At 51.7% G+C, this 10,214-nt stretch overlaps 3 protein-coding genes across 3 annotated transcripts; 1 reads left to right on the plus strand and 2 right to left on the minus strand.

Moving 5' to 3' along the window:
• Positions 1-808: 808 nt before the first annotated feature.
• BO82DRAFT_330481 (uncharacterized protein) lies at positions 809-3,193 on the minus strand. The gene has a single exon (XM_025633094.1). It carries the CDS (start codon positions 3,032-3,034, stop codon positions 1,070-1,072), a length of 1,965 nt encoding a protein of 654 aa, XP_025494501.1. The 5' UTR covers positions 3,035-3,193; the 3' UTR covers positions 809-1,069.
• A 294-nt stretch (positions 3,194-3,487) lies between these two features.
• On the minus strand, positions 3,488-5,734 carry BO82DRAFT_330482 (putative MFS polyamine transporter). The gene is made up of 5 exons (XM_025633095.1): positions 5,309-5,734; positions 4,284-5,234; positions 4,125-4,212; positions 3,972-4,026; positions 3,488-3,909 (listed from the first exon to the last, which is right to left on the minus strand). The coding sequence occupies exons 1-5, from the start codon at positions 5,473-5,475 to the stop codon at positions 3,713-3,715; spliced, it is 1,458 nt and encodes a 485-aa protein (XP_025494502.1). The 5' UTR covers positions 5,476-5,734; the 3' UTR covers positions 3,488-3,712.
• A 2,358-nt stretch (positions 5,735-8,092) lies between these two features.
• On the plus strand, positions 8,093-9,779 carry BO82DRAFT_430387 (putative APSES transcription factor Xbp1; the record flags this gene model as incomplete). Its single annotated transcript, XM_025640617.1, has 5 exons — positions 8,093-8,357; positions 8,412-8,530; positions 8,596-8,680; positions 8,740-9,004; positions 9,091-9,779. The coding sequence occupies 5 exons, from the start codon at positions 8,093-8,095 to the stop codon at positions 9,569-9,571; spliced, it is 1,215 nt and encodes a 404-aa protein (XP_025494503.1). The 3' UTR covers positions 9,572-9,779.
• Between the last annotated feature and the right edge of the window lie 435 nt (positions 9,780-10,214).

A 10,214-nucleotide genomic window follows, 5' to 3' on the forward strand; every position in this document is an offset into this window, starting at 1 on the left:
TGCTGCCCTCGGACAACCGACGCCGGGCGGGGATCCAGCCTGCCTTCCCCGGCCCTGACATGACCGGAACTGTGTGCCCCTGATGTTTGAGGATGGGTCCGGGGTGGGAGTGCTGAACTGTACAGTACTAGGCACTGAACACATAAGGAATGGACTTGACCGAGACGATAAAACTGCATCCCTGAGATCCAGCTAGGCGGGGCTGTGTCGGCCAGGGTTCTTGACAGATTTGGTGACTGTTTCTCGAGGGTTGGCTGCTTCTGTCGCTGCTGCTTCGGCAGTGGAAGTAAGACTGGGTGGTAGGTAGGTAGGTAGGTAGGTGGGTAGGTGGGTAGGTAGGTGGGTAGGTGGGTAGGTTGAGTGGCAGTATCAACTCTCGATTGGAGTTGGTTGTCTTACAGTAAGACACTCGCTGACATTGGGGAGGATATGCTCGGGTTCAATGCCAGAGACATAGAGCGTGATCTTACTGGAAGGTTTCCAGCTAGTTTCATAGAGCGGCCTAGAGCAATTCCAATGATTAGGCGTCGAGACTGATACCGTAGAGGGTGTGTTTCAGGTACGTACTTGGCTTGGACCTGACCGCTAAGTAGGTAAAGGCCGTGTCGTATGTGTTTTGTTTGGTTTTGTGTGAGTTGGTTTGACTTCGGGTTGGTTGGGTCTGGGCTGGGTACTGTATTCGATTCAGCCACTGAGGGGCTGGGCTGGGCTGGGCTGGTTGCTGTTTTGCGAGACATTGGAGGGTCTAGAGGTTCTGCTGGGTGATTGCCTGACGTGGCTTGAGTTGTGGAGGGTTTGGTGGGTATTTGTAGTTATTGCATTGGATAGGTCCGAGTAGTGCTATTGCTATGTCTTTTGTGAGGATATCATCGTCTTTGACTGTTTAGTATACTACTGGGTTCAAGTGGGGTGGGTCTACACTCCACCTTTCGAACTTCTCGAAAAGGGTAGGTCACCCCTATACCCACACGCCCTACATCCAGCACCCTTTCGAGCATCTTCGCCGAATGATAGAAGTTTAAGAGAAACTCTCGGATGTTAGCACGCTTGAATGATGCCCAGGAACCCATTACTGGTACGCATTTTGGTACGCTGGCTGCAGCGACTCAAGACGCAAATCTTCAGATCCAAGCACGGGCGGGTCGAACTCGAACAAAGCCCATTGCCCACTTCCAGTAGCAGCCAACGGGTCCTGCGTATCGTGGCTCAGCGACTGAAAAGCATCCAGTCCCGCATCCCGCTTCAAATGACTCAGCCACACCGGATTGTCCGCGCACGTCTGATTCCACCCATCGTCGCAGCCATACACGATCATGCGCGCATGGTCCTGCAACATCTTATCTGTGGGCACCACCCCGGTCTCGAGTTGACGCTTGATATACTCCGTGAGCTCTCGTTGTATCACGGGCCAGAAGTTGAGGTTCTCCTGCTCCGGAAGCTGCGCCGGTTGGTCGGTCTCCCAGCTTGGCTTGAGCACCGTGATGGCAGAGGCGCTGAAGGGATTCGGCGCCAGCTGCTCCTGGCCGATCAGGTACGGCGGCATGGCGTTTTCGACGAGACGTAGCACCGCGGGCTCGAAGCCCCAATCGCCGTGCCATTCACGCATGTCGACCCCTTGCTTGTAGTGCGCCGCCAGATGATCCACGCGGGCTGTCCAGCTGTGGAATCGAGCGTCGCAGAACCCGCAGCGCGAGTGGATCTCAGTGACGCTGCTCTTCCACCCGCTCATGGATACAGCGGCAAACTTGACGCCGTGGACGTTGCGCAGGTGCTGGTGGAGATGATCCTTGCGGTAGAATGTCCTTTCGAGTGGGCTCTTCTCCTGGCAAATGAGGTAGTTGTGAATGTCCAAATGCTCCTGGTCGGGATTAGGGTGTAAGCAGAAGGCGCAGACACGCCCGCCATCCAAGGGGACAATGTCCCCAGATGGCGCACACCTCCACTCATCGAGAGGAATGTGCATTGATTTCTCGTGCCGTTGCCAGTCATACTTGGTCGAGAACGTATCCGTGCAGAATGTACACTGGAACCGCCGAGAGCCTCGCGCCCGACGCGAGGCTATAGTATTGGCAGGAATGTGAAGTTTACTTCGTCGATGATGTCGGCGACGACGAGGGTTGTGATCTTCAAATCCAGAGTGCGAGACGGAATGATAAGAATGCACAGACGTATTCGACAGACTCGAGGTGGACGATGCACTGGTGTCCAAGCTGCTTTCCGACGACGCCGGGAATACGCCGAAATGCTCGACGTGAGAGGTATGGCTAGCCCATTCGACTGAAGATGCCGAACTGGGATTAGGCGAGGTGAAGGATAGTTGAGGATGAGGCGTGGAAGGGCGATTTGAAAGAGCCCGAGCAATGTCACTGAACGCGGCCGACTCTTCCTCTGGAGGCGAGTTTTGCCAGCGTTGAAGGGGGGTCATTGACGATGCGCCTGCTGGGATGGGTGCAGGAGCCGAATGGGCCTTCTCCTTCTCACGGCGCCTGGTGTTAGCGAGCCAATTACGCAGCTGCGTGGGTGTTAGTCCTGTCCGCAGCAGTAGCTCTCTTCTTTCCTCCTTGGAGGGATAAGGGTGGTCCTGGTGTTGGCTCAGCCATTCCTTCAGTATACGGATTGTCTCTCGCGGAAACTTGTTGTAGTCGCTGCGCCTGCGCGGTCCTTGACCGTGATCACTCATGATTGCAGCTCCCTCGCCCGCATGAGGCTCAGAAGTGCTCGGAGCTTCACTGGGAGCATCACTCCACTCTTGAGATTGGGGGTAGATGTGACTGCTCTCCGGTTCTGAGATGATGCGATCTGTATAGCTGCTGCTGTTTGATAGCAGATCCGGCTCTACCACAGAACAGTGTAGCAACATCTGTCTACATGAGTCACAAGGCTCTGTGACGCAGTCCGAATGGAGCGTGTTCTGGTTGACATCGTTGACTGGAAATTCGAGAATGTTGAGCGGTAGTGACGATTCCAGCGCAAGCACTTCTGACCAGTTCAGCACCAGATTGGCCGGGTCGACACCAAGGTCGAGGTTCTCCATCGGCTCGTGTATGTCTCGCAGGCGGAGGTAGATGACTTCGGGAAATCGGCCGAAACCGGCCGCAGTATTGTCGGGGCCCTGGATTAACAGTAAAGTGAAAGACTATTTGGTCGATATGACTGCTATAGTGAGTTACATATGCAGAAAAACCTTGTTCAGAGTGGCGTTCAGAGGACGATTTGAAGCGATAGATGGATAGACGGAGTGTCAGTAAGCTGCTGACTTGTCTTGGAGGGCAGCCTCGTTCGGCAAAAGTCTCGCCATTGGAAGCCTCAGGCAGCAACAGATCACCACTGGATAATAGGACAAAAACATCTCTCCCAACAACGACCAACAATCCCTTTCCTGTCTAGCAATCGTCTTGAGATCTGAAGCTCGGTAGATGGAGCATTCAGAAAGGAAGTTTTATCTTGAGAAAATATGCTTGGAGAAGAATTTGGTCGGAATGGAAATGCTCGGGTCAAATTTGCTGGGCCGATTTGTTCGAGAAACACTCCCGTATCCAGTCTCTAATTAAGTCTATCTTCAATTCTGCTGCAGGAGTTGACTACCTACCTCCCTTGAGATCTAGGAAAAATCAACCAAGCTCTATGAAAACTCCGATTCCCGTCCATCCATGTATAACAACCTGAAATTATGAGGTCCAATCATATACGATGCCAAGAACTCTATTCAATCCTACCCCGAGTATTTCTTGCCCCCGCGCAAAGAAGCCCCGTACTTGAAGAGCACCCAAGGGATTGGGAGCAGAAGGAGCGACAGGAAGGCGAAGAGACTGCCCGCCCAGTGCACACCAAGCTTCTCGTACATCTGCACGGTAAACAGGGGGAACGTCGCTCCCAGAATATATCGAATAACGCCATTGGCGGCCAATGCTAGAAGTGAAACTCGAATGAGTACAAGGCTGTAGAGCAAAAAGCGAGGGGGAGAGACTTACCCGATGCGGCTGCTCTGGCTTGATAGACATCAACAAGATAGGTGATGGTTGACAGCTAAAGAGAAGAAGCTTAGGTTAGTTAGGTCATTCTACACTAGATTCAGGTCTGCAGGCTGATAGCACCCTGGGAGCCACCGCTGGGAAGAGACATACGAAAAGAGAAAATGCCCCCACTCCAAAGGGGATCCCTGCACAGACAAGCGCAGCCCAGTGGCCGCCGGCGTGGGCTTCCCATGAGTACCTAAAGATTGCAGTTAACACAATTGAACCAAGGGGGTGATATAGCCAGGACGAGGAGTTTCCGAGGCTTACCAGAATAGACCCACTGGTAAGAGTACGCTGCCTGCCATGGCCGAGTACAGGCGATGCTCAGGAGCGGCAACGCCTCCGCCAGCCACGCGTGCCCTAACGTACAGAGTCTTGTCGAAGACCCCGAACATGAACGCTGCAAGAATATATCCGACGATCACGCTGATAAAGCTAAGCCCAATCTGCCGCCAGTTGAATCCATAATACACTTTCAAGACGTAGGAAGAGCTGGCGAAATAGCTGAAGATCATGGCGTAGGCGAACGCCGTATACAAGGTCAATGAGAACACGATGACCTCCGTGAATAAAAGCTTCACGGGCCTTCCAAGCCCTGTTGTGATGAGCTGCTGCAGGGAAGGCTTCATAAGTTCTGGCTGCTGTTGCGACTCTTCCTCTTTCGCAGAGTGGTTGTTGTTCTTATTGACCTTGATCAAGATTCTCTCCTTCATGGTTTCCCGCATCAGTACCGCGCCGAGCCAGACCACCGCGCAGAGGATTGCCATGACCCATTGCGTCCATCTCCAGTCATAATCATGGTCTTTGAGGACATAGGCCCCGGCGAGTGGGCCCATCGTGGGGCCCAGGAAAGGGCCCAGGATGAAGAGCAAGGATGCAGGACCTCCCTCCTTTTCCAGATCCCAAATATCGGCCAGCGTGCCGGCACCGATCGCAACGCCAGCAGATCCCAAAACCCCAGCCAGGCCACGGCATACAAGTAGGGTTGCTAGGTTGTTCGCCGCCCCGGCACCAGCACTGAATGCCAACAAACAGGACGAGGTGAAGACATAGACCGGACGACGGCCGATAGTCTCTGATAGTGGTGCGATGAATAGAGGCCCGAATGCCAGACCAAGTGTGTATAGTGTGAGTGTGAGCATGGATATGGTTCGAGATACGTTGAATTGGATTGCTATAAGATCGAGCGCGGCTTCATTGACCGAAGTTCCGAACGTGCTTATTGCCCATAGTGTCAGTTCTGCTCTCCTTTTGCTTATATCTGTGAAAGAATAAGTGACCTGCAAACTTACATCACAAAAGCCAGAATGCATGGCACAACAGTATGGAACAACTTTTTCCAGATCGGCCAGTTGTGGGGGTTTCGTCTCTCGCGTGGATCTTCCCAGGGTATCTGTTCAAACTCTGGCTCCTGGAGAGCAGAACCCTGCAGAGTTGCAAGGACTTTGGGTTTGATCATTGTGTGCTATCCTTCAATGCTGGGCAGACGAGGTAGGTAGGATGGTCGAGCTGAATTCAGCCTGGATGCAGGGCCTACGCCCGTTTGTAGGGAGGCAAGATCTCTCGCAGGGAATGAGGCACGGCAAGTTTGACGACGTGGGACTCGGGTGGAGATGCACGCAAAGATATACCATCGTCGCAGGCATCGCCCCTTATAACGACAAATGGCTCTCGTATCTCCTTCGAAGTAATACCCACCCCATTTTGTCCTGTTATGGGTAGTTGGATTGCCAAGGTCAGCTTTTGTGAGAATAACCGCTGAGCCATATATATTTACCTCGGTCTGGAATAGTAATCATAGTTGAAATAAGCTTTAAGGAACCTGCTGGCGGTTGGATGTACCAATGGAACGGGAGGGAGCAGATTTGTGTTTATGTGATCACCTCCGATCGATGTGGGGGAGTTCCGCAGGGCGGATGAGCGGGTCCTCCGCCAGGACATACATATGTAGTAAGTATACGGAGTATTACACTCCAGAATCAATGCTCATGCTGAGTTATGTTGACCGTTCTGAGTATTCTCCACAGGTGGATAAAACATTCACATCTTAAAGATTGCAAGAGGATTGAATGTGAGTAGGAAGACGCAGAAGGATTGGAACAAGAGAGAGAAATTGCCAATGGAACATTCGTCGTTTGCTTCTACCTGAGCCAGCTGTCAATACCATAGCAGCACCGCCTTCGTAATTGCTCTCGTTAACAAAACTATATGGTACAGCACGTTATACAAAGGACTGAGGATTTGGCGGTGGTGGCTTTTGCCGGCAGAATTAGGGTGCAACCAGTCCTAAATAGGAATGAGATGAACTCCTCCAGGCTTGTGGAGGGAGTACGCAGACTACTTTCCAGGGGTTGACTGTATGAACGAAGATAAAATTTGACGGCCACGGAGATGATTTCCGATGCTGCTGCTATTATCGGCTTGCCGCTGAGGTGAAAGGAAGGGAGACCCGGGTCGGTTGACAAAATAACTAGTCTTGGCATGTCTGCTGGTCGAGCAGTGAAGCGCTCTAGTAATTGTACTGTACTGTACACTCTAACAACATTGACGGGCCCTGCATGGCAGAAAAAAAGGAAGGCGAAGAAGAGGACACAGAATTCATAATAGACAGGCAAAGGTGAAAAACGAGCCCCAAAACCAGGAAAATGTGAGGGGAAACGAAAAAAGAAAAACAAAAGAAAGACGAAGGGAAAAAAAACAAAGAGAGAAAAAGGAAAAAAAAAAAACCACGAACGAAGAAGAATGATAATGCTATTCATAGTCCCTCATTCGAATTGTTGAGCTGTTGAATTGATGATATAGATTTGGCAACCAATGTAGGAATGGATCCTGACTGGCCATTTTGACAACCTTAACAAAGAGCTAAACCTGATCGGGTCTACTGACATGGCGCCCCGCTGCCCGCTGTTCTCTGCTTCTCCATCGTCCCACACTGCATGATCAGCCTCCATCACTCTCTCTAAAATGAAAAATGACTTCCTTTACGTCACAACTCTGGACTTTTCCCTCCCACGCTTAATTCAGCTACCACAAACAACTCCCTTCTTTGACTTTCCCCTGTTTTGGGTGACCGGCGAATTGACACCCACCCTGAGCAGCCCGTATGTTCTGCCGGAAAGACATGTCGGCCAGCACACGAGCAAAAACCAATTGTGTCTCACAAGAGCTGGGTGTTCCATAGCCTTCCAGATGACTTCGTAGCTCGGAGCTCGACACTTGCGGCTCAGAGGCGTTCAGCCATGTTTAAACCACCCTCGTCACACACTGTCCGATCGAAGGAAGAAGAAGTGACTACGGCATCGTCATACTTGTCCCAGCCAATGCTGCCGGCCGGTGTCACCCTTCGTAGGGGAGGTTTTTTGGGGCCTGGCTTGCTACTAGCTCCCTAATCGATGCTGAAAGGGTACATGCAGCCGGAAAAGACAGGAGAGCAAGGATTTTGATAATGGAATTAGTGGCTTGAAGTTTTTGCTGGCTGTCGGGGGCGCCCGTCATGACCAGGTCTAGTCGCGGGTGAGACATTGGTGTCGACCGATGCTCGTCTCCCTTTCCATTGCCTCTGGGCACCAGACTTGTCCGGGCGTGACAGCTCGAGATCGTTTGGAAGGGAAAAAAAAAAGATCGTCTAATATGTCCGCTCCCGCGTTACCACAACGTCGAGTCTCTCTGCTTGTCCAAACCCCAGCCAGCCAATGGGACTAGAAATAGACCAGCCATCCAATGCAGCCCATCAGTGAAAGAAAACTGCACTACGCTTGGTGCATGATTTTGGCTGAAACGGCTTGTCGGTGAACTGTGTGCACAACCAATGGTGTTGATTCCAGCCATATCCCTCAACGAATGCATCAAGTCAATGGAAGAAAGCCAGCTTGAACGAAGTGCCGTTTCTTCTCTTCTGCTCTGTGGGATCCTTGGGCATAAATTCCCCCGTAAACTCCCCTACGCTGCAATCTTTCCTTCCTCCATCCTCTCCACTCTCCACTCTCCACTCTAGACCCCTCTTGAACACCTTCATGCTGCCCATAAGCGCTTTGTTGAACCCTGAGCCTGAGCCAAGTCGGACACTTTCCTCCAGTATGGCGCCACTCAATCAAACCAGCACCGTGGAGGCCGTCGTCCCCAAGCCAGGCCCAGCCCAATGCATGATCAGCGACGCTCCTGGGTTGAAATCAGGCCCCCCGCAGGGCCCGATCAACTATCCGCCTTGCGAGTACTACGACGAGGAGCTCTCCGAGATCTACGCAAAGTTTGAGATTTGCTTTACGTCGCGTACGCGCCGCATTCCGTACAAGCCCACGAAGCCCGACTTCTACGAGCGAACGGGACGGAACGAAGTCGATAGTATGTTGAGATCTCCTAGTGTAGACACATCTGCAAGATGCTGACTGTGGTTAGTCTATGGGTACGAGTTCAAGGACCCCGGTGACGACCAAGTGAAGCTCATCATATGGGACTACACCAATGGGCTTGTTCGCACGACGGGCATTTTCAAGTGCCACAAGTCCTGGGGCAAGGTACCTCCACATACACCCACGTTCCTACCCTGGTATTGCTACATGCTAACCCTGAGATGGAATAGACTCTTCCGGCGAGAGTGCTCAACAAGAACCGTGGCCTCAGAGATGTTTCCCACAAGCTCACGGGTGGAGTGATTGAGTCCCAAGGTAATGGATTTGCGCTTTTCTATTGAAGGCTACCGGCTGATCAATCTTGGGGATGGAAGGATACTACATGTCATTTGAATGCGCCAAAGCCATAGCCAAAAAGTTCTGCTGGCATGTGCGATACGCTCTAACACCGATTTTCGGCCACAATTTCCCCGGGGAATGTCTGCCGCCGGATCATCCCGGATATGGTTCATGGGAGATTGACCAGCATATCATTCGCGAGGCCGCGGAGGAAGCAAGGGCGTACCGCCGCGCCGCACTTGCCCACGCCCGGCCTTATCCCAGTCCCAGCCCGCATGACGATGACAATAATGATATAAGGTATGTCAAGTGTGTGCTGCTCTTATCCTCTTCATTCTAGCATCTCCTTTTCAGTTGTCATACTAATCAATTAACTTGTTACATAGTTCGAATGGGTACCCCTCATCGAGCGATGATGACAATCGCCCGCCGTCTACTGCCAGCAATGGCTGGACACCAGTCAATACCCCGCGAATGCAGTTGACTCCTCCGCCCTCCCCACCAACCCAGAATCAATCATCTCCTCAAAGCTCGCAGGGTGAGAGGGAGACCGGCGGCTGGAATCTCGTCCATACGGCCCTAGCAGGGTCGTTGTCCTACACCTCTGGTGCCATGGACGAAGACTCCGATGGCACCGAGGAGGAATCGACCGACGGGACCAGTGACGACGAGCGCGTCACGTGGCCACCCATACATCAATACACGAACCGAGACTTTGTGGCTGCGCAAACCATGCTGGAAATAAGAAACGGAGGCCCAATCGACGAGAACTATCCCATGGTCTGTCCAGATTGCCACGCAGTGATCTATATCCCGGACCTCAGGCCCGCCATCGCCTATTCATATGGCTGGCACGGGGGCCACTGAGCTGGCCAGTCTGCCTTGATGATCCTCTGTTCCTGGTTTGCTTGCACGTTTCCTTTAATCTGATTGCATGTAGGGCGTTGGGTTTGGACGGTTCATCAGAATGGCGTCGTACTGTTTTTTTCCTTGCTTCTTTGCTCTTGATGCTTTGCTCTCATTGCTTCTTCATGTCTCTTTCTCCAGATTGGCCCTTTTTTTTTTTCTTTTCGTTCCGTTTCTTTTTCTTTCTCTTTCTCTTCTCCTTCTCCTTTTTCTTTCTGTTCTCAAAACTTGAAAACAAGAAAATAAGGCACGGGGCGGGAACAGAATGAGGGGCAATGGCCGACATGAGATTTCTTAGTTAGATAGTTTCAGTTCCGCATGTGCTTAACACATAGCGAGGAGACAATAAAAGAGGAGGTGAGAAAAGACGTCCAAGTTCAAGGTCCCAGTTTTTCTTAGGGAGTAGAACCGATTAGATTCGGCGTGGTGGAACATTACACGACAGGACTGACTTAGATGAGGAGATAAGCTTAGTCTTCTGGGGATGGATGTAGAGATCCACCTGTGCTGGTGTACTGTATCTCACGCTGAGCTGCGATGATATAGACAAAGTAGACACCTAAGTTACTTTCTTTGATTGTTGGCCTCTATGTAAGGCTGTGCA

This window comes from Aspergillus uvarum (genome assembly GCF_003184745.1).
Source record: "Aspergillus uvarum CBS 121591 unplaced genomic scaffold BO82scaffold_12, whole genome shotgun sequence".
NCBI lineage: Eukaryota > Fungi > Ascomycota > Eurotiomycetes > Eurotiales > Aspergillaceae > Aspergillus > Aspergillus uvarum.

What these genes read in the sequence shown, in the direction of transcription:
- BO82DRAFT_330481 (XM_025633094.1), bottom strand. Translation starts at nt 3,034, where the DNA reads ATGGAGAACCTCGACCTTGGTGTCGACCCGGCCAATCTGGTGCTGAAC.
- BO82DRAFT_330482 (XM_025633095.1), bottom strand. Translation starts at nt 5,475, where the DNA reads ATGATCAAACCCAAAGTCCTTGCAACTCTGCAGGGTTCTGCTCTCCAG. An exon ending in TGCATTCTGGCTTTTGTGAT is followed by an intron (nt 5,235 to 5,308) that starts GTAAGTTTGCAG and finishes ATGGGCAATAAG; the next exon opens with CACGTTCGGAACTTCGGTCA. An exon ending in AGCCAGAGCAGCCGCATCGG is followed by an intron (nt 3,910 to 3,971) that starts GTAAGTCTCTCC and finishes TTTCACTTCTAG; the next exon opens with CATTGGCCGCCAATGGCGTT.